At 36.3% G+C, this 24822-nt stretch overlaps 1 protein-coding gene across 1 annotated transcript; it reads right to left on the minus strand.

The window, feature by feature from the left end:
* Positions 1 to 2341: 2341 nt before the first annotated feature.
* UFL1 (UFM1 specific ligase 1) lies at positions 2342 to 23871 on the minus strand. The gene is made up of 19 exons (XM_030447891.1): positions 23764 to 23871; positions 22755 to 22900; positions 21707 to 21735; positions 20843 to 20940; positions 19907 to 20021; positions 18585 to 18715; positions 17884 to 17942; positions 15925 to 16071; positions 14604 to 14779; positions 13939 to 14118; positions 13452 to 13572; positions 10973 to 11095; positions 9721 to 9841; positions 8593 to 8756; positions 7376 to 7506; positions 7153 to 7233; positions 6460 to 6545; positions 5826 to 6006; positions 2342 to 5156 (listed from the first exon to the last, which is right to left on the minus strand). The coding sequence occupies exons 1-19, from the start codon at positions 23838 to 23840 to the stop codon at positions 4944 to 4946; spliced, it is 2379 nt and encodes a 792-aa protein (XP_030303751.1). The 5' UTR covers positions 23841 to 23871; the 3' UTR covers positions 2342 to 4943.
* Positions 23872 to 24822: the final 951 nt, after the last annotated feature.

Genomic DNA, 24822 nt, shown 5'->3' on the forward strand with positions numbered 1-24822 from the left:
CTTGTAATTCAGAAAAGAAATAGAAAAATAATGGTGACTAAATTCTGACTGTCACATACAGGAAGTGGGGGGCAGGGACAAACACTCCTTCAAGTTCAGAGAAGACTTTTGGGGATCCAGAACTCCTCTGACTAAAGCAATTCCTGAGCTGGAATGACTTTCCACTCTTTCAGTATGCAGGAAGGTGCTAATATGGCATTACCATCAAGTGGCAGCAATGCCTCCTCTAGGTTCTAGCTTGGTGTGGGACTAGATAATCTTTCAGGGTCCCTTCTGACCCAAACTATTCTATGATTTCATGATTCTGTGATTCTCTGAATATTTCTCAGTTCTGTCCTCTGAACTGCAGTCAACTCTTTCCCGTTTTGCTTCAAGAGAACAGGGCCCAGCTGCCTTTCAGAGTCTACCATAAGAATGGAACATACAGATGTGCTTGTACTTTTTGTAAGGCTCAATGCAAACCTTTAATCAATTGCAGCTGAAGTAAAGATATTGTGTCCATTTCAGAATGCAGTCCAAAACTAAGCAGAGTGAAAAAAAAAAAAAGGATGGCTGTTTGTGGTTTAAACCATGAGTGACCTCCAGGCAGCTTTTTCCACAGCCAGGGAGGAGGCAATGTATCTGAATCATTTACCTATAATGTCAAGTGAGTGGGAACTACTTTGTAGCACTGGCAGAAGAAAGAGGGAAATATTTAAATGGTGTAAAGATGCATTAAATTAGCTGGAGACCTTGGTAAAACTGCCACATCTAGATAACATGGTCAGGAGGTTAACCATGCCTAGATAGTATCTTGCAAGACACTATGTTAAATTGTTATTTTTACTATTATTGCCAAGAACTAAACTCTGTTTGAAGCTGATTTAATAAGCCTTTGCACACATGAATTCTACCACCTACTCACAACAGGTTGGATCTTTTCCTCCTATTTTTACATGCTTTATTTATACCTAGCACTTCTAACCTAATTTTTCAAGCTTGCGATTTTTTTTTTTTTTTTTCAGATTGAGAATAAAGAGCACAAATTAGGTCAGAATTTGAGTCCAGAATGAGATGAGAATCATTAAGCGCTGCCTGTTGCCTTCATTTCCCAAAACAAAAAAAACATGAAAGCACAATTCTTGACCAGGAGAATTTTAAAGATCACCAGGCAGAGCAAGAGAAAAGTATTACTCAAATGGTCTGCCAAGAGTTGTTGACAAGCATAAACAGTCCTAACAAAATACTTTCATTTCAGAAAGGATGAGGACACCTCTAGTTTATCACCTTTCTTAAACCTTCAAAATTCTTCGATTAATCCAACTGGAGAGATGTTAATTGTGTCAATAGAAGACGTGCCCAGAGAGCCACTTAAATTGAGTCATTGTTTGCCAATAGGTGCAAATTGAGTACAAGAGGACAGCAAAACCTTTGCTACATCTTCAGAATATTAAAGCCATGATGTCTCATTCAGCTCCTCCTTACAGAACTTCCTGAAATGGAAAGCTTATTTCATCTGTCCCCAGACATGGCCTTGTCTTGACCTAGTGTCCTTTTCACATTGATGATTTGGGAGATTTATCAACTCAATCATCTTGCTTTTTAAACTTAAGTCACTCTTCCTACATTTTTTAAAATAAAACATTCCTTAAAAAAATAATTAATAAATTTTTTGGTATTTACTGAATATGTTCTGTTATTTCGGTCAGCAGAGAAAGGAATTCTGCTCTCACAAGTATCCTGTTTATACAAAAGCTTCACGTGACTACCATTTGCTATGTTTAAACTACAATCACCCATCAAAAATTCTGAGTTGTACATATTTGGAGGCTCAAAAAGCACTCAGGGGAAAAATCATTAAATGCCTTGTTCCTGTATTCCCCCCTAGATACCCACTTTTGACCTTGCTGGAGACAGGATACTGGGCTACACAGACCTTCAATCTAATCCAATGCAGTCACTCTTTTGTCTATTGCAAGAGTGCTATATTTTGTATTAGAACCCCCCAAATCTACACAGTTCTGTAAAAACTTCAGTTTTTCTAGCCTAGAGAAAACATAACTGTTATTTACTGAAATAAAAAAAAAATCATCAAGCAACCACTGCATCATGAGCCCACACGGAGGACAGAAGTACTGCAGTTTTATCTGAACAATCTGTAAGATGGATTTGCACAGACAACAAATCCCAGTGTTACAGCTTAAAAACTTGCAGTTTTTTTAAGAAGCTGAATAAACATAGAATTGGAAAGAAGGCTGCAAATTTTAACAGGTTGTGGTTTTGTTTTTTTTTTTTTCTTATTTCCAGCAGACTTGCAAATAAACAGTTCTAAGTTAAATTTTGCCACTTAAAAACAGGGAAAGGCTGCTGCTGAGAAAGGTATCACAGTAAGCAATGGCTAATGCTGAGAGAAACAGCAAATGAGGCTGCAAGATGAACATTTATAAATATTAGTGTATATACACATACGTGTGTTTTAAAATGTTAGATTTATGAGTCTATAAAAATATATTGGTGGTATTTAAACACCATAGGTGCAGGGCACATGACAGTGATACTTAGTAAGTAAAACAAAATTAAGAGGGTTAATTTGATTAAGTTTCTATTGCCTTCTGTTTTCCTAGGTTCTCCAAAGGGCAATTTTGCTTTGTGAACTGAAGCTCTGGTTTTTAAGACAAGGTCACTCTTCCTCCCAAATACATTCCTCCTAGAGAGGAAAAAAAACCCTGAACTAGCAAAATGTTGAGGCATTTGTGCATATTCCTTTTCTTTTATCTCTCAAAATACCCCAATTTCATAAACTAAAGACTAATTTGCCACATCTAAGATGGAATAAAAACATTTAGGCAGGTTTTCCAACCTGTCTTGTTGAATTTCTGAATCCAGAAAATATCTCTGAATTTTAGTGCGTCTCTCAACCTGCTTCCAAGAATATATATTTTTAATCATTTTTATAACATCGGCAAACATACAGCAAGTTTGACACATCATATAGTAAATTTCATAATAAGTTCATTATTATTCCAGCTTAAAACAGTATCAAACAATAGTACACTCCAAATGCCATGTTAAATCAAATGGTGCATATTAACAAATGCTGTCTGAAAGCTGCAAATTGCAGGATCATCAACCATTGGTTAAGTTACCAGAATGCATTTTAAATACTTCGTCCTTTAATATTATTAATATAATTTCATATTTGCATACAGAACATCATAGGGCTCATTATTTACAAAATAGCTAAATGTTGTACAAAATCCTTTACATTCAATGTAAGAATTTCATAATTATTCTGCCTAAATAACAAGCAAGAAAATCTATTCCCTGTATGAAAACTCTTTTTTTAAAAAGAAGTTAAACAGCCTGAATATTTTTCATCTCCTAGTCCTCATAGTTCTTTATTATCATCTATGATAGCCACCAGCTGAGGGAAGGTGAACAACTACCCCCCTACCTCAGTCTTACAGCTGGCAAAATGTTTTGCTTTGCAGTTTTTGAAAGATCAGCACTGATGTGAATATTGTTAAACACTTCTGCCTTCTATATGTGTATAGAATTCAACCTTAGTTAATCTGTTACTGAGCTTCAGTATTTGGCCACTTCAACTTTCATTTGCTGAAAACTCAGGCTTGGGCAGATTTCTGATTACACTTGCAGAATACATCAACTGGTGGAAAACAAATATTTGAACAGAGTAGAGTTTGCACAGAATTTTCTTTCTTTCAGCACTGAAGAATTTTGGCAAGACTTGGTGAAAAACACTTTTAGTCAAAAGAACTCTGCTTCTTGTTTTACTACTCAAACTGATTTTATTAAAAATACCTGAAATTACACATAGGAAATCAATGAGCACTACTCCAGTAAAATATTTCTGGTTCAAAAATTATCTTCTCCTAAAAAAAAAGTTAGAAGCATATTTGATATACAAGAATAATGTATATTCTTGTGGCAGAACTCTAATTTATGCATTTTTCCACTTTCTTGAAAACACAAAATACTGCTCATGTAAAAGTAAGGCTGGTAAAAAACTCAAGGGAAAGACTTAACCCAATATTTGTTCTATAAAGTTTATGTAGAAAGATCTTAAACTAAAAATTTTTAAGGAACTCAGAGGATAAACAGAATACCAGAAGATCTCTCAGGGAGCTGACAGAATGCAAGTGCTTCTAACTGCTGTGGGAACTGGACTAAGAACTCAACAAGTTCACTGAATGAATTTATTGCATGTAAAATAGAGCAGGACCTAAATAAAGCAAGAGAAATAGGCTCTAAATACTCCTAAAATACCAGTGCAAAAGGGTATCACCTCCTCTGTCCCAATTACAAGTTTTAAATCAACTGCTATTACAAACATTAACAGAAGACATGAACAGCATGAGTGTGCTGTTTTCATCTGCTTTCTGTACATTTAGAAACTCACATTAGCCCTAGGTCACTTCTCTTAAGCTTAGCACTTGTGCTCAATGTTTTTACAGTTGCAGGCCAGTGAACAGAAGCTGAAAATATCCACTAATGATATTAAAAAATAAGATGTCTTTTCATTTGTTGCATTATTAGGCATCAGTATGTTTCAAATCTAGTCTTTGACATAAAGATATACAGGCTTATATACATTTATATGCAATCCTTAGACCACTGTAAATCCAGAGAAGTAAAACTATAAGCCTGTGTGTATATAGAACTGTTACTTAAAGAAAAAACATTACTCAAGGCTTCACATGAAGATGCCAGTTAGATAGAACCCACTGATTTCGTACCCCAAGTGTCCACATTTAGTGTGGGTTGCACATACATTGTAACGAGACACTCATTTCCCATCATCACCCGTGTTCCCCAGCTGCATTTTGCAATTGTTAGAAGAAAAATTTTAAAATTTGTCAAGCATTTTCCACCATTCTTCCCTTAAGGACTAAAAAAAATAAATTCTGGCTGTATTATGGATTTGGACGCACTGAATAATAATTCTATTCCTCTGTTACAGATGATTTCCTAGGTCTGAGAACAAGATCCTTGATAGAGGTAGTGATTTCCTGGAGCTCTTTTCGAATGGTATCTGCTCTTTCCTCCTCTTCCTGGTTATCTGCTTGGTCACCATCTCCCTGTTCAGTTTTCTTAGTCTGGCTGATCAGCTGTTTCACTACTAATCCCTGGTATTTGACTAACAGAGAATGTTGATCCTGAGGGGAAAACCAGAACAAAACAAAGGACTTTCAATGTTACAGAGAAGGCATACAAGACCTTTAATTAAAATGTTTAAAACCCCCTACGTTCTTCCATTCTTGCCTAAATAAAGCTAGTGATACATAAATATATTTCCATCATGGATTTTGCAACCTGAATTCTGAGAGCCATTCAAAGAGGCAGAAAAATGAAAGTGTAGCCATGCTGCAAGAAAACAACCACTGAAGCAGGAAAACAATGCAGTTAGTAAACAGCAGTAGCTTTGGCAGTTTAGAGTACTGAATTACAGAATTATTTTTTTCTTTTGAAGAGGTATATCTTTCTTTTAACACTGAATTATAAAAGTTTGAAAAGAAACCATACTCTAGCTGGGAGGAAAGAATGCAAAAATTCCCAGTTATAAGAATTATTCCATCCAATACACTGTCTGTATGGGTAAAGGCAAAAGCTACAGTACCAACACCACATTGATTTTTAATTTCATTTTAAAAATATTGAAGACAGACCCCAGAAATGAGAAGTTTTAAATAAAATGCAGGTCAGAGAACTGTAATGATTAGACATGAAGCAGGTCCCAGTCTTATGAGGTAGAAATAGTGTGAGGCACAACTTTTACATTTTGTCATAAAAAATGTACTTTCTCTTTAAAAATCTAGAAAGGATACCTCTGGAATCTTGCCACTTAGAAAATTAATGATCTGTGGTACTGATCTTCCTGGTGCATGAAGCATACAGTGGGTTGAAAACTGAAATAACAGGACTGATGTGAGGTGCAGAACAAGAGCAGGATCTTCTGTGACTTTCAGCTGTTCAATCAGAGCTTGTCTGTGCTGAAACAGGACTTGCCTAAGGAACAGGAATACATTATGTAAAAATGTTTCTCAGCCTGTGTAACAGTAGTTTATAACAGAGTCCTAAACATATCTTAACTTCAATTAATTTTAATTTTCCCCTCTGACTGACCATTACTTTATGTGAAATTCCTCATAAAAAAAAAGAAAAAAGCTAGCACTGGTATAGCTCAGTTTTTGAAAGACCTCTAGAGAATGCATAAACTGGTATGTTTTGATAAGCACTGAGTCAGACAAATCAGCTAAATATGAACTTTCCCTTCCTTCTTCTCCCATGGAACCAGGACTGCTTGGGTTTGTATTTTTCAGATAAACAGTCTGGAAAGAAGGACTGCCTCTTCCTTACACATTCTGTGTGACTGCTACCAAACCAACCATCTGACATTTGTGCAGCAGCAGAGTTACATTTCACATACCGTGCACAGAATACACAATGTACAGTACATACCTTTCCTTCTTTTTGTCTCCTTTTTTCACCATAATACCACAAATATCCACTGCAGAATCAAGGCATGAAAGAAAATCTTCTACACTCTATTAAAAAAATTATATAAATATTTAATTTGTCATAGCAGAGTATAAAAAGGTTAAATACTGTTCACCATTAGTCACCCAAACAGATAACTGAAAATATTTGAAATAATTATGGAAGAGAAAGTATTTCGTGGAATTTAACTTCATTCTTTTACCAATAGTTCATATACTTAAATACAAAACCAAATTGTAACCCAGTAGTCTCAAAAATTTAATTAAAACCAAATACATGTTCTACAGTTATATTTTTATAATTACTTAAATGTATTTTTTCTTAAGAAACATATCAGTATAACATTTTGTGTAAAAGAATTAATAAATTATTTTCCTTTGTACTTACACTGCCACCATCTGAAGGTTTTACATTAAATACCAAGGATTTCACTAGTTAAGTGAAACAGAACAAAATTCATCCAGAAGTAAGGAGCTGAGGGCCTACCAGTATCAATATGTAAGACCACTGTTTCATCTCTTAAAAGATACAGTAAGAAAATTTATTAACTCTCACTGACTTACAGGAATTCAAAAGATGATTCTGTGTTCATCCTTCAAAGCAGAAGCACTTATGTGCTACAATATGTACATCAGCTGTTTACTAGCACTTTACCTTGCCATTAAGAGAAGTATGCAGTTTAATTAAAGGATCTTTGGTCTCTTCCGGCAATTTTCCTAAAATTTTCATCCGGACCTGTATGGAACAAGAATGAAATTAATCCATAATGCTGATTACCATTTTAGCTGTAGGCATATTTAAGCAGAAACTAATTAAATGTCAAATATACATCACTCTTCTAAATGAGATTGCTGAAAAGTAACAATTATCTGCGTACCTCACTTGTGATTGCAGCATAATTTTCTGTTGTCATCATTGAATCAGATGCTAGGAAGTTGAAAATAAGATTTGTAATGTCTGTACAGACAGTCTTCAGCAGGTGTTTGGCAAGGTTATTCTGAGCTTCATCTGTTAAAGAAATAAGTGATTAAAAGTAACATAGTTATTTCATTCCTATGACATTTATGACAGCACTTGCAAAAACATGGACTTGATGCACTATGAGTAGTAAGAGAAAGTCATCTGGATACACGAAGCTAACATCCCCCGTTTGCTTTTGTTTATGGAACATTCTTCAGTGAAATAAGTGAGCTTTCAGGTCTGTAAGCACATTTTAATGCATTGTTAGTACTTCAAAGCTATATCTATATAAGCAATAAACTAGCCACTGTACAATCCTCCTGAGTCCCTAATGAGCAACCACTGCTACCCATCAACAAGTAAAGAGTATGTAAAGGAAAAGTCTGCAGGACAAGCAGTTAAACTGAATAGCAGGTACATGACTTAAGGCTAAAACAGCAGAATTTTATAAGAGGCTAGAGAACACATGTCTGAGGAATAATATTAGGGAATAATATTATTTATTTTATTCCTAAACACAGCAATATCAGGCAGTTTTGCTAGTGTTTGCTTTTCTGCCAAGAAAGTTCTAGAAGAAAGCTGAACACAGCACACAATCTTGAAAATGTCTGCAGTATTTTCCTAATGCTACTTTTTCTCACAAAATCCAGATAGCTAGAAAGACACCTTACAAATTAATACACTGCAAAATTAAACTCCACCTTTTGGAAACATACCCTCAAGGAGCAGTTACTTGCAATATCAAACCTAAAAGAGGTTTTACCAGGGGCTTCTTTGAATTCTTTCATTATTAGCACAGGTGATAGAGTGCAGCAAGATTACTGGTTTGTTTTCTTCTTTTTTTTTTTTTGTCTCAGACAACGAAACCTCAGAAAGCATGCAAACACTTTGGAATGAAGGACAAGAACCCACAATTACCTTGACAGAAGATATAACAGACTATGTACATGAAATAAAGAGAAGATATTTTAGTAAGTATGCAAAGCAATGCACTTCAGGATAAGGTCACTGTTAGGCAGTGTAAATTAATGCATAAGTTTTTCCTTCTTAAACTATTGTTCTTCTATGACCTGGAATGTAGATTCTGGAATAAATACCACAACCTTCAGGAAACACATTAATTTTTTTAAGTACCTGTGAAATGCTTTGTTCCCTTTTCAAATAACCGAATGTTGTTGTACAAGTTTGAGAATTCCTCCTGCAAGTCCTTCATAGTCTGCCTTCTGCTAGCTCCAGAGGAAGATGTGGAAGATGTAAAAACAGAACGTACAACTTCCTGGTAAGTTTTTGTTAAAGGTCTTAGAACAGAAAACAAGAAAGGAGAAAAAGGGAATATTAAGTAAAATGTAAAACTGTAGGTTTTCCCAAATTTATCAGTGATACAGAGAGCTACAGTATTACACACTAAATGAATGGGACATAAATACCACATGGTGATACAAAAAAAAAAAGCCAATAACTGAAATCAGAAAGACTAGAAAATTAAAGCGTATTTTTGTAATTGCAGAAGTACTACTGGTTACAATATACATAGTATGTGAATGCTTGCCAAGTCAACTCATAACAACTCCTGAATGGGAACAAGATGAAAGATAGAAGAGATTTCCAGAAGCAAAGCTGTTTACAAACTCTTTCAGTGGTCTGTGGGCAAATATTAGACCAACGAGTGCTGCAAGAGAAGACTTAAGTGGCACTAAAACAGCACAGGCCCTTCTAAAGACACAGTTACCAATGCACTCCAAGTTTATTCAATCTTGGGTTGTTAATAGTTGTATCATTTTTTCCCTAAAAACACATTTCCACATCTTCTCTCTTGTATGGAACATCTTCTAAAAGAAATTACTCATCTTTGATTAGATCAGTTTGCTGATCTGGCTTACTACTCATTTCACACAGGTACCAGCACAGCCACAAAAGAAAGGGAACACAAACATATACCAATGGCTGTACAGAAGGTGGGACTGGTGAAAACTCAACATGGATCAGTGTAAGGTGGTGGAAATACAACGATGAACCTGAAAAAATGCTTGCTAACAAAGGACGCAGAACCACCTACTGCTAAGCAGAGCATTATTTCTCATTACTGTGTCAACAGTTTTCTAACACGTAAGCATATATGTAAAACTGAGATGTACAGAAAAAGAACTCGATGATGGTTTGCTTCCATCAGTGAAATTTTTTTTTCCAAGCTATAAAAAAGACTGAAGATTCATCTGAAGTGAATCACAGATTTTCTAACTCCAGTTAAATAACTGAAATTACCTTATTAGATGTTCAGCAAGTTCTGTAATAAGCTCTTCAGGGCAATCCTGCATGTGGGTCGTTAAAACATCCTCAATTTCCTCTTGTGACATGAAAGAGAACTCTGGCTGCTTGTTCCTACCTGTACTGGCCATGAGCAACAGTCATTGAGAAAACATTATATTTAGTTGTGCTGTAACTACTCTGCGTGAGACACTGAAATGCCTTCAAGTCCAAACACAGAAGAAATGAAAAAAAAAATGAAAAAAAAACCCAAACACCAAAATGGATGACTACATGTGACAGTTACATTTTACACAGAGGAAAAACTGACAAAATATATCATCTAATTGTTATTTTTAATAGACAACTTCAGTAGCATATGAGAACATACATTTTTGGTGAGGGATTTCGAAGTGCCTGGCCCATCCATTAGCTTAGAAATAATGATGCCACCAAGACCAGAGATTTTTTTAAATGCCAAAACTGAACAGAATGTTCCTAGCTGAAGGATTTCACAAGTACACATTTCTGATACTTCATCAAATAAAAGAAAAAGGCTTACTTATGATCGTTTTATTTGCAACCACTATTTTCTAAAAATCTAACAATGTAGGCACATACTTCTGAGGAAACCATCCATGCTCCTTCTCCCAGCCCTAAAGGCAGAGAAATGGGCACTCATAAGGAGTGATTAAAACTCATCCTGTAATATTAAACCAGCAAGACACATCAGGCCTTCAAAGTACTTACTTTCCTCCATTACAAAGTTAATAGTTATAAACGTAGCTAGCTTATACATAGAAGTCTCAGTTAAGCATGATGGATCTTTTTAAAAAAACTTTTGAGCATATATTTGATCCTTAAGAGGAAAAACATCTATTGCATTGCTATGATTTGTTTAAGCAAATTTAACTTTAAAGCTGGACGAGAGCCTCTCCCTTGCAATATTCAGCAGGTGTTAAGAAACCAACATTCTGCCTGTAATCTAAGGCATTTCCTACATAAAATCAAGTTGCAAAATGAAAATGCTCTCATTTACTTTAAATTCCTTTAAAAAAGACTAAATTCTACTTTTCAGAGAATATGGTATGTCTATTTCATCTAAATAGCAACATCATATCCACTGATACAACTCTAATAAATTTTATTCTCATCTTCTTTGCTATTTTACCTGACTGTACCAATACAGTGCAGAAAAACATATATGTGGAAAAAACAAGTGATAAAAACATGTCAGAATGAATAGACAGTGGCCCCCCAAATGACAAACCTGTGCTAGTTGCTTGCAACTCTTCATCGCTGTCAGCGTCCTTTCTTCCTTTTTTCTTGGTTTTCTTTATCTTGATCTCTCTAGCATTACCACCTCCTCCTCCTCTCACGCTTCCACTGCCCTCTGGTGGAGAAAAATGAGTTAAAGCTTTCATTAAGTTAATGTCATTAATGAACAAAAATACTAATCATACCATATGTACATACTATTTAAAAAAACAAGCAGTATCTTTTTCCAGCTGATAATAGATGAGATACCAGTGTCCATAACATAATGGGGGTAATATCTGTTGGCTGAAAGTAGCATCTTAGTAAGCATTTAGCATTTTTTAGGTGAGAGATGCTAAATAATGTAGCTAGAAAATGCAACTTTGTTAACACTCAGAGAAAGCACCCTACTTAGTAAGTATTTATCCAAAATACTACTGGACAAGTGAATTCAATTAGCTAGAAAACTAATTCTTTTTTGACCACTCCTAGATGACAATAAAGCAATGAAATGTCGCAGTTCAGACAAACACAACCAATTACTCATAGGTCCTGTAATCCCTGTGTTCACACTGCAGACAAGAACTCAGTTTGCAGTACAACCCGTTTCCACAAGGTAAGCTGCTATAATTTGTTTCCTTTGTCACAGTTCGTTCCCTTCCTCTTTTCAGTTGAAATTTAAACTCTAGAATGACTGGTTCTATACACGCAGTTTTGGGAAAGAAATTATTTTTCCATTGAAATATAAGGCCCAAGATTTCAAGGAACTACTTGTAATGGTACTATCATTTAGTAAATGAAATAAAAGACAAGACAACTCACAAAGCTAACTGCATCTGTTGATGCAGATGAATTTTAAAGTATTACTTTGCAGGAACAGCAAACTGGTTCACTTGCAGCTAGCAGTGGATGGTTTACTTGTGATACCTTCTGAGTATGTGACCTCTCCAAAGGAAACAAACAAACAAATAAAAGTTGGTGTTTTTCACAACCTTATTTGAAATGTGACCGCATTTTGCTGAGCAGATACAAGCTGTTTGTCAACAGTGCAACTACTTATTCTTGACACATGCTCCTTTCATTCTGTATTTCACTTTATAGTCATATAGAGAAAGTTGCACTGCAGTCAAGATCTTAGGCACAGAGAATTGAAGCTGGAGTGACTACTGCCAGAAAAGCCATATTTTATGACAATAGAATATGTGGACTGTAATGTGCACAAAGGATTACAACAGTACATGCCTCTACAGATTGTTTGTGAGACTGTTGCAAGTGGGATTATAAATTGACAATAAAAAATTGATTGTTTTAAGGTAGTACACCCGACAATCCATAAAAAAACCACTTCAGGATAGTGTTTGCTGATGGTGCAGCACAGGTTACCTGTGGATAGAAATGCATCTAGACATGTGGTACATGCTCAGTGGAGCCCTCAGAGGGCTGGAAACTGAAGTCATCCTACTTATGACAGTTCAATTTAAGTTCAAACTTCTCTGCTTCAGCTCTGACCTAGAAAAATCTGCTCTATCTTGTGACCAGAATAACTCCAGATTCCATGCCACCTCAGTCATGGCCTTTTTAAGAACAGAATATAATGTTTTATTTTTCAGATGAGTATATTCAATAAAGCTAGATGCATCAGTGCCCTAATTCAGTAGCACATGAAACTCTGTTCAGCTGAGCTGTGCTGTTCAACACAAGAGCCACAAGGTTTTGGGGACTGCAAATAACCATCTTTAGTCTGAATAGCCTTTTAAAAACCATCAAGATTCGAAAGGGTTAATCTCACACATTTTTATTCTTCCTCAGATTAAGATCTATTTGAAACAGCCACCACACAAGTGGAGTAAATCTTGGCATTAATTTAACCCAGAATATGCCATGAAGTAAACAGTGTGAATCTCCAAATAATTGTTATGTGTATTAACAACAGAAAGTTGTCACGCGTAAGATTCACAGAAAAGTTGTACAGCATTCTCCAAAAAGCCTCCCTCTTAATACCTCATTTCTCAGTTTACACAGAGTGATTTTGGAAGTAACTTCTAAATACTATTAAGAAATAGTTTCATTTTCCTGAATCTCTGCAAAATGGACAGCAAATGTTTATCTATATTCTGTAATTAAAAAAATAGAACAAAGGTCCTTAAGCTAATACTGGCTTGGTTAGTCCTCACTGCACAAGTCAATGTATGTGATCATACTGTATATATGAATAAACAAACATGGATTCCTTGCTTCTAAAGACAGTTGACTTGTGTTGGACTAACTTAAAATAACTTTATGGTATCTCTACACTTCTAAATCTGATATAAGTTCTCATGGACATAGCTTAGGTATGTCTACATTTACAGTATAATGATGAGAAGTGCTTGGATTATTTCTTAAATAGATTCAGCAATGGACTGGAGGCAACTCATGGACTACAAAATGAAGTTACTTTGAATTTGAATATTTCATGCCTAATTTTTTTTTTTTAAATACTAATGCCTTACCTGTTGCTTTCTTTCTTCTTTCATCCTTTTTGTCTTTTTTATTAGCATATGAGCCATCTAAAACAGAAGCCTGTTTTAAGTCTTCTTCAGTGATTAAATTAACAGGATTGTTTTTCATTTCCTAAAATGAAGAACATGCACTTAACAGAAACAAGACACATGCAACAACAACAGGTATGTATGGAAAAGGTTTTAGCCATTAAGCCATTTTTAAAGATACTAATGTAACACAGTGCTTTCCAAGTGCAACACATAAAGCAACACTTACTCTTCAAAATTCACCCTCTTATCATACTGTCAGTATGATGGTGTTCTCTGTGCACAACTGAATATACATTACACTGACTACACATGCAAACCTTGTCTTCATTTTTGCTCATTTTCTCAAGTTGTATTTCAGATGAGATTTAAAGAGATGGTAACAGCAATCAGAAAATCCTATGAATACTCAATGCATGATGCTTCTTAAACCAATAAAAAACTGTACCTTTTCAGCTCTCTTTTGCATCATATCAGAAAACAGATCAAGACAGCTGCTTAGAAATTTCTCGCTGACCACAATGGTGTCACTGAAGACTAAACCTGCAGAATTTTTGTTTAAAGATCTCATGACTTGCTGAACCAAAATCCCAACATCTTCTACTGACAATGAACTGGGGAGAAGAGTCTAGGATTAAAAAAAAACAAAACAAAATCATTCTCATACAATAATCTGTTCTAGAAAGTACAGACATACCTCTATACGGATGAATAGAATCCACAAATGCCCTATTTGACATCTGTTAACAATTTACAATATAATGGACTTTTAAAATTAGTAATTTAAGAGTGGACACTATTTTACATCTTCTGACACCCCAGATCAACACTGCTCTAGAACACGATACATTTGGGAAAAGACTTGGCAACTTCTTCAACATGCAGCTCAACATATACAGAGAAAACACCTAACACAAAACAAACAGCAGGGCTCCTCACAGGTGACATAGTGCTGTAAGGCCTAACACAATAATACATTTTACTTATTATTTAACGTAAAGTGAATATTCTTCTTTGAAAAACATGAAATTTCCATTATACATGTGTAGTTTCAATAAAGTCTCATTTGATAAACAAAATAGACAAATCCAACAACAACTAAAGGTTGCTTACTGCCACATCTATCCAGTTTCCAGAGCTGATAGCTTCCTCTACAGAGGCTTCAACTTGATCCACAATTTCTTGACCAACACAAGCTGCTCTCAGAAATAAGAGTTGTGCGGACTTGTACTTTTTTTTAATGTAGCCTGCTGGGTCAGGGATGCCAAGTCTGTGCAGTGCATCAAATTCTGTAAAACAGATAGACATCTGTTATATTTAAGTATCATCATAAGCATACAGGATCTTATATGGCAATTTTTTAATTAAAGCTGAAAATGAAGAATTACATACAGATTTTACACAAGTAAATGCAGCCTCCAGTTGATGCTTACCTAAAACTAGGTTTTTTACAAGCTACACTAAATAGAATTAACAGCAATATGAATATTAAATCATGGACATGACTTTGATCTTAAGTTTTGGATTTTTTTTTCCAGTTTTTTATACTATTAAATTTATCTCTGCAATTTAAAAGTTTTTTAAGATAAGACTGACAATATTAACAATATACGCAATGTTGCAATGTTTTGTCTGCAGAAGTACTGCAATATACTCACAGAATCATGCAATGCCTCACAAGCAAAGCATCTCAACTATTTGGCAGTTTGTACCTAAGATGTTTTGAAAACATGCAAAGACTTTGACAAATACTCTATCAAAGAACGTTACAAAAGCACTTAATACTACTACAGTAAATACTGCCAAACCTTTTCAACCTGCAAGACTAACTTATTTAGGGACTGGTCCTTTGGGACCATAAAAGCACATTTCTGTGTTTACTCAGGTCCACATTTTTCCATAGCTTCTGCTTTAAAACACCACTATTCAGCATCACATAGCTTTAAGTTAGATAAGAGTTGTTTGGATCCAAAGCAGGACATTAGTGCTACCCCACAACAGTTATACAAATCTTATTTGGGAAAAGGTTTTTCCTGTGGTTATAGGTAGTTATTAAGAACCAAAGTGTGTCTGCCATATGGACTCCTGGTCAGAAACTCCAATGATATGGGTCAAACACAATCACTGAAAGGTCCGTAATGAGCAGTCTACAAAATGTTTCCAGAACAGTAATAAAAGTAGCACTTGTAACTGTGAGAAATAAAGTTACTGGTTAGCAGTATGTTTCTCTCTGCTGAAATATGGCTTTTTGTTATGAAGTAACACACATCATTATAAGCAAAAAGATCTTTTAACAAAGGAGTATCAACCACTCTATTGATTTCCACTTCTCTTGTGAGCTTTCGCTCTAGACATTAGCTAAATTATGGGTAAGAACAATTACCTAAAGCAGTTTTAGAAAGATATTTTATTTACAGGAATAACAATTAGTTACCTAAGTAACCATTCTGCTTGAAAAAGGAATCCACCCAGTTGCTCTGAGTTCTGGCATAGATGTCTGGAATAAATACAGCATTATCCTGTCTCCCACCAACCACGGTTCCTTTTATACGACCAGAGTTAACAAGTTCTTCTAGAACAGCTACAAGAAGAAAATAAATGAAGTGACATTTTAAACTTTGATGTATCCATTAATCAAAGCATAGCAATAAGTTACGTTTCTTCTTTTTTCCCTGCCTATTAGTTGTGTTAATTGAAAGAAACAGATCAAGCTGCAAGTGTTTGTTCTAGTGAAATATTTCCAAGTCCTATCAATTATTTTTAATACTTATGAGAATGCCTTGATAAAAGCTCTGGAACTCATACAATTTTTCCAAAGAGTGAGCCATAATGGCAGGAACAAACCAATTTTATTGAGCTTTTATTGAGTTTGAGCTTTTAATTTAGAAAATGAATCTTTCTGTGGCCAGACAATAAAATATATATGCATTTTAGTAATAGCATTCTTTTTTAATTCACTGCTTGCATGATAATAAAAATGGAAAGAAGTCCCTAAAGTGACCCAAAAACATCGCTACCTGAACTGCATAAATGTGTGCAGCTCCTACTGGTGAAGATCTTCATGATTTACAATAAAGTGTCAGCACTTGCTGCCAGTATTAACCACCTGATAATGCACAAATATTGCTGGCCAAAAATGTATTTATAACTGGTGACACCAAAGTATTAAGCCCATCTCGATGCTAGAAGAAATATTTTCAATTCATTAAATGTTCACAGGAATCAAAGAAAAATATGAACAAATTCACTAAAGAGAAAGTACTAGAAATGCACTTAGAAATCATGATGATTACTGGTGACAGAAGAACAACAGAATTTACATTCACATTAACACTGTTCATGAGCAATACGTGATCAGGTAGTTGCAGAACCTGTTTTAAAAAACAGTTACTATATACTAAAGTTTGCTGGGTAGTGCAACATAACTATAATTCAGTGTAGCATATTTTCCTTTTGATCTATGAATACCTAGGTGGCATGTGCCAAAACAAAGGAAACTTCAAATTGATTATCTGAAACTAGAGTGGTTGCATGATTTTATTTAAATGCTAATATTTACATTTTTAATAAATAAGCTTGTTGCAAAGAAAAGAAAGTAAGCAGAGAGGTATTATAGTGTGCAATAGTATTAAAAAGTGTGCAATGACTTGAAGGCAAACAAAAGAGAAATATTAACTTTAATGAGAAAAGAGAGAAAACCACTAAAGAATTCCAAAGACCAGAAGCACTTGGTTGGCCAGCATACAAGACTAATGATGCTTGAAGCAGCATTTTGGACAGACAGGACGAGATTCTTGGTAGTCAAAGAAAAGCTGCAACATTAGAAGTGAGAAATAATTAAGTACTCCCTTAACGTTTCAGCACCTGGATAGGAAATCTTTATGAACCTCTATTTAAAAAAGGAACAGTGGAAAATACAGATAAACAGTTTAAGGGTATGATTTATCTCTCAGCACATAAAGACATTTAACTAAGAGCATAACCAAACCTCTGCCTCCACTGTCAAAGAGAAAAGTCAATAAATAAAATCCAGAGCAGCTAATGCTATTTGGCTAGATAAAGCTGTCCCTTTCTGTGTGCCTCACTGATAAAAACTGCCAGCAGCTAAGGGCAAATAACGAAACAGATGACAAAATGACTACTATGCTGCTTGCATCATTCTGCTCCCAGAGGCATTTCACGAGGATTTGCTTTCACTGCATTAGATACGAGAACATCTCTTCAGTTACGGACCGCACAAAATGTTTAACACTTTTTACACTAGTGAGAAACATACTGCTCTTTATTCCAGAAGAAGGTTATAGACATGAATGCTGCTTCGAAAATATACTTCTAGTAATGAAGAATCTATGAATTAACTAAAAAAATATGTAACAGTCTAAATGAAACTCACAGTAAAGTAAATGTTCTTGAAATCCATATCGAGTGATCAAGTTGCTTACAGATGTAGGCCTTGGAAAGAAGAAAAACAAATCAATAGAAGTTAGTAACTGAAACTGGTGTGGAGAATCTAGAAATGAGAGGTTACTCAGAGGACAAAAGTACATAGTATCTTTGCCCCAGGGTGCTACAATAATGTTTAACACAGCTTACAAGGTTTGAATTTTGAATTAAGTTATACCTTATAACAGAGCTATAACAATTATTGTTAGGAAACTTTTGCTGTTCCAACATTTTACCTTTATACAAATTGACACAGAAGATTATTGATCTAATAACAAGAAATCTGTCAACACACACAGCGGGTAGACATCAGTATGTAACAGACTGTAGAGCAGTGGGATGACAATGAAGATGGACACTATCCAAACAAATAAGGTAACTGCTAATTAACATTTTTTCAGCCAAACAAACTCAAGAATATTGTATACTGTATATAAGTTCCTCCCTTGTTCTCCTTTCAAAAGGAGGTCCCCTTTATCACAAAAAGTGAGTCTAATATAAGTATTTCACCCCGGGAACTGAAGTACACTTAAAGCAAACTATCCATAGGTCTTATCTTTTTTCTTTTATTTTTCAATTCCAAGTGAATTTGACCCATAAAGACCTATGGTAAATATATTCTAATATGGACTTGCAGGTGTTGGAATTTACCGAGTAATTGCAGTGAAGAGACCGCGAATGCGCGCTCGATGCCGGGACACAAAGGCTTCCGTAAAAATCACCCCACGATTCTCCTGGTCTAGTTGTCCATGAATAATTCTACCCAAACGTCTGGATAGTGCCTGTAAATAGAAGCTGGGATGACTGCTGAAATTGTATATTAACTATGTTAAATGAAACTTAATAAAAAATCTGTATTAACGGATCAGCAAATTAATTTTGCTCAGACAGACAAAACTTTCAGAAATGAAGACCGTAAGTAGAAATTATTATTTAGGTATGGAAGTTGATGCAATTTGAATCACACTCCAAAATTCATGGAATTCCATTTTTATAACAATGTCCCCTTCTATTAGATATATGTGTATCTAATGATGCGAGAAAACTTTGCAAAAGAAATAAGTATGGTTTGGAAATGTACAATGAAAACTAACATTTAATATTTATACTAATTTTGTATGAAACAGTGGCAGAGGAATTCACTGTGGGGTTTTGCAAACAGCCAAGACACAAATTAGCAACAATAAATACAGAAGAGTTTCAAATAGTTTATAAATATGTATCCCTGTACAGTGAACTAAACCCAGAAAATATTGCCCAGGAAACAGAGAAATCAAGTACTAAGTTTTGTATGTTAGAAATGTTTTTGTAGAAGCTGATAATGCAAGAACTAGTAGAAAAAAGCTGTTCATAAATTGAGAGTCAACAAGGTTGTCTGTGGTACCCAATATGTCTGTTCTTCCAAAACATGCCACAGGATTAGCCTTTGAAAAATGAACCTTCCAAACAAAATCCAACCTTAACTGAAAGTCAACAATGGTAAGAGAATTCTCCCTAGTCCTTTTAAACACTACAACAGTAACTAACAAAGGTAAATAGCTTTTTGTTTCTACTCTGAATGTCTGGTGTCGGTTTCTAAAAATGAAATGCTTCTTTTACCTTTTCTGAATAAAATGAAAGGTGTTTACACCTGTATTTCTGCTTCCCGGGTAGCTATTGGGACTGATGAAATTACCCTTACATCTTTGCTCTAATATTTCAAAGACTTTTTCAGATCTTCCACTGATCTAACCTGTTGCCAACATTCTTAATCTGTTCCTAACAGCCATGAAGATTCTGAGAAAATTTTGCTCAAAAGTGGAAAGGCAAACATCAACTTCAAACTGTGAACAGCTATTACACTACAACCTTTTTATGTCTAATACTTTTCTGCTTATAATTAATCACAATTAAAGCTATGGGTACTGTCAAAGATGACAAAAGAAGGTGAACACAATCAATCCCACATTTGCTAGGTTGGTGGCTTGCATCACCTGTATCAGGAAGTCTCCTGGAAGGTCGTATGCCTTGCAGAGCTCTGATACTGTCACCTGGCCAGTTTCCTGTAGTTTATCATTTACTTCTTCAGCGAGTTGATCCAGGTAACTCCTTATTTACAAACAAGAAAAAAACCCCAACATATTAAGTGTGATATACAAGATCAACCTGTTACTGACATGTTGAATTATTAACTGACATGGCACCATACCTCTTTCTGTTGCATCTTTGCAAAAATAAACTGAAAGTTATTTTAATTGAATAAAGTGAAAATGGTTGGGGTTTGTGTGTTTGTTTGGTTTTTTAACAGGTACTAACTAGCAGGTTGTATTAGAACTGGTCATTTATCCCCTAGTATGGAAAAGCTGAAAAGAAACAGTAAAATGTTATATGTCATTGAGACTTAGAAAAGGGTTTCAGTGAGCAAAACAGGTCTTAATTACTTTAAAAGAACCAAGAACTTCATGTTCTTTGCCAAGAATAAATCTTGCACCACTATCAATAATCAAGACCACCCCATCAGAGTATTATTTTAGTGGTGGTCAGAGTGCTGAATACCATGAACTAACACTCACACATCTTAGCCTTGTGAAGTAAAGAAGGAGGTGAAAAGAGAGGTTTTGTCAACAGCTGAGGCAGACAGCAAAGCCACAGTGCAAATGAGGTCTGGCTGCTGTTCACAAAGACACTAAGGTAAGAAATGAAGCCCCTTCAATGCAGGATACTGGGCAGAGACATTCAGTCTCTGCTCCGTGGATTCGCTGGATGCTCTGCTGAGGTGAACCTTATTTGTCCTTAAGAAAAGAAGCACTTATGACCTAGCAGCAAAAAAAGGGTATTTCACTCTAGAAGCAACAAAGGCTGGACATCACTGTTAGTCTGCATTTAAAAAGTAAGTGTGAATTACACGTGTTCTTCCTGAAAGTACTCACTCATTTATAAGCTGTCCCAGTACAAGCTGGATTGTTTTTTCTGATTTAACAATGTCATTAGCTCTGTTTTCAATGTGCAAAAGGTCCACATTTATTACCTAGGGAAAAAAAAAAAGCCAACAAAATCTCCTATCAGAATTTAAACTAAAATTAGTTGTCAAACATTGAGATATTATAATTACACATTCCTATGTCTTGAGTAAAGCTGCTTTTTCTACTATTTTTCTCCTACTTTTTCTTCCTACTTTTTCTACTGTTGCATATATCCACAGTTAATCTGTGATTTGGAATAAAGCAGCAATACTTTTAGGGGAAAAAGCTCTCTTTGCAACTGTGACAAGGTTAAAAGAAACCTAAATATTGAAAAATTCCAGGAAGCTATGAATAGAAAATATTAAATTGTTTTTCAGAAAGGTTTTCTTATTCTAAGTAATTTTTCTCCAGCCAGAAGGGGAAATTAGTCACAGAGAAAGACTGCTGGAGGATAAAGACTAGTGGAGACAAGAGATTAATGAAGGAAGGGGGAAGATCCAAAGAAGCATGAAAAGTTAATTATGCATGCTCCTGCAGTTTTAAAATTTAAACAGGAAACATGTATTTTCTGTTTGTCCCCTTCAGTTCAAAAAAGAAGAGTCAGAAAGAATATATGAATATTCGAGTGGTGATTTCAGAGGTCATAGAATATCATTAAGCAGAGAGGAACTTTCAATAAAGTAGAAATCTGCAGTACTCCGCAATGAGCTACCAGCTGTTCTCTTACAAAAAAAAATAGCTGGAATATGATTGATGAAATCCATATTTACAATATATATGGTGAAGGAAAAGAAGAAATAATATATAGGCTTTTAATTGCTAAGGAGTTACCTGTTGTAAATCAACAATGTTTACTCGACCTTTGAAAAGAAGTACAAATATACTATTAGTATATAAAACATGTTCGAACAGATTTAGAATATAACATAGTCCATCATGTACAAATTATTTGTTACTTTTTTGTAGACAAATCAAACCAGTGTCAGCTTTATAGACTGTCATCACAGAAACTACAGCTGATCAGTGCAGGATACCCCCTATTATTCTACCCTTGCTGATTATCCAATTCACAAACTCCAAAAGTAAAAATCACTGTTGATTCTCCTTCCCTATTTTTGCCTTGACACTGATCTAGATTTGATCACCAGCCCATGAGTCCAAAAATGGAGATTGCCAAAACTTTCTACTTTTGAATGATGCTAATAACAGAACCCATCAAGTTTAAATTCAGTTCAGGCTATCATACTGAAAAGATACACAAGAGCATAACACAGACTGAGGTTTATTTCTGGTAATCAGAAAAAAATAATGAATCAGCATGAACATAATAAGGACATTAACTTTCAAAACAGACAAGTCCATGAAACCCACCCTTAAATATATTTAAAAGTATAATATGCTGTCTTCTTATTAAAAAAATTGAAAAAAAGCAGCTTGAATTGTATTTAATTCCTTAGCATCTAAGTAAGAGCTTTCAAAGGAAACGGCTCTTCATGCTGGTAAAACAAAAGATCTGCCAGTGATAATTTCAAAATATGCTTATTACTACATGAAATGAGAAAGATTTTTAAATTCTGAGCAAAGGCCAAGCATCTGGGACAGATAATTAACCATACCAAAATGCTAACTTTCCTTCAAAAGGGTTCTTAGACCACTTCCACCAATTCTTCGTGAGTGAAAATGAACCACATAAGATACCTTATATGCTCACCTAATAGCTTAATAGAGATTTTAAGTGAAAAATGAAATAATAGTAGGTGAATTCCTGTGTAGATGAAGGAATAGGAAGCAAGCTCACTTTTTTTTGCAAGATTAAGGGTTCTGTAGTCTTCAAAACTAACTTTCAAATCCAGAGGAAGAAAGCAAATACCATGCTTACCACCAGAAACGTGAAGTTCATCTTGGATCTCCCTAGTAATCTGTGCTGGAGTGACATACTCTTTTCCATCAAGTGTGTGCACTACTTCCAGCTGCTTCTCTGCAATCAGTTTAGTGACAATTTCTATACAGTTCCGTTCTGACAATCTGCAAACAGCATAAAGAATAATCAGTTATTCTAAGTACTTGCTAAAATTATCTTCAAATTGATGTTTCAAAAATACTAAACACAGAAATCGCAACAAAGATTATTTGCTGTTCCATGTGAATACTTTTGACAACCAAAAACTAAATTACAGGACCCTACTTATCACCACTCAAATCATCCATATGGTTTCCCTCTAAAACACTTTTTACTCTTCTTCTTAACAGCTGTCACCACCTTTTGCTGTACAGAATGCACCTGGCCGTGAATTTAGGAATGTCTGTGCTTACAGAATTTGTACCTTTGATCCTTCTGTGCTTTTGTTTTAGGACTGGGTTTGTGGGCGGTGGGGTTTCTTTGTTGTTTGTTTTGTTTTGTTTTGTTTGCGGGGAGGGGGGAGAGGGTGGAAAGGGGGAGGAGTAGAGCTTCTTTTTTCTATTTATATTTTTCTTTAAGTAAAAAAAAAAAAAAAAAAAAAGCTCTGGGCAACAGCCTCAAACAGCCAACAAGACATGGATAAGAACCCAAGCACTGCTACCGTGATGTTTAGGGACTTGAACTTAACACCAACTACACAAGCACCTTCGTGGCACCGCACACACCCTCCGAGAGCCCCAGATGCCCCCGGGGATCCACAAGCACCAACACTACGGTCAGCCCAAACCAAAAAACGGGGTTTGTAGCGGGGATCGGCAGCCTGGCAGGACCGGACCCCCCCGTGTTGTCAGGGCCGGGGCACGGCCCTCCCCAGGGCCGCGGGGGCGGTGCAGCACAGGGCGAGGAATGCCGGCAGGACAACGGGTCGCCGGCAGCCACGGGTCCCACGGGCCGCAGCGGGTACCGGTACCGGCGCCGCCCCGCTCACCTGTGGGCCACGTCGGCAAACTGCGCCCGCTGAAAATCGGCAGCCAGGCGCCGAATCTCCTCCCAGGCGGCCGCCATCGCCGCTTCCCCGCTGCACGTCAGCCTTGGCCGGCGGTCTACGGGTAACCAGCGGGGACAAACCTCTTGGCTGAGCCTCCATCCACAGCGCCACCGGTCGGACGGCGTCGCTATAACGAAGAAGAAGCGGCGACAAACAACAAAAGAGAATATATATGTTTTTGTTTTTTTTTTATTTATTTTTTTTTTTCTGCAGGAAAAAAATTGCAGCTGGACGTAGCCAGAAGAGCAGAAAAAAACGTGATGTGAGCAGTGAGGCTGCCCTCCTCCTCCCCCCCCACCCTCCCAGGTCAGGCCTGGGGGCTTCACCCGATGGCGCTGCAGGAGCCTGAGAATCATAGAATCGGCTGGGTTGGAAGGGACCTCAGAGATCATCAAGTCCAACACTTGATCCACTACCGCTGTGGTTACCAGACCATGGCACTGAGTGCCACATCCAGTCTCTTTTTAAGTATCTCCAGGAATGGAGAATCCACTACTTCCCTGGGCAGCCCATTCCAATGCTTGATCACTCTCTCCGTAAAGAAATTCTTTCTATTATCCAACCTAAACTTCCCCTGGCACAACTTAAGTCCATGCCCCCTTGTCTTGCTGAGAGTTGCCTGGGAAAAGAGACCAACCCCCACCTGGCTACCCCCTCCTTTCAGGGAGTTGTAGAGAGTGATGAGGTGTCCCCTGAGCCTTCTCTTCTCCAGGCTGAACACCCCCAGCTCCCTCAGCCCTTCCTCACAGGACTTGTGCTGGATCCCTTCACAGCCTCCTTGCTCTTCTCTGAACCTGCTCCAGGACCTCAGTCTCCTTCCTGAACTGAGGGGCCCAGAACTGGACACAGGACTCAAGCTGTGGCCCCACCAGTGCTGAGTACAGGGGCAGAATCCCTTCACTGGACCTGCTGGCCACACTGTTCCTGATACAGGCCGGGGCGATTTCTGTGACACAGCAAGGGCTAAAACCTGGTCTGAAATGTAAGCCCAGCTCAAGG

The sequence above is a fragment of the Calypte anna genome, chromosome 3 (genome assembly GCF_003957555.1).
Source record: "Calypte anna isolate BGI_N300 chromosome 3, bCalAnn1_v1.p, whole genome shotgun sequence".
Taxonomy (NCBI): domain Eukaryota; kingdom Metazoa; phylum Chordata; class Aves; order Apodiformes; family Trochilidae; genus Calypte; species Calypte anna.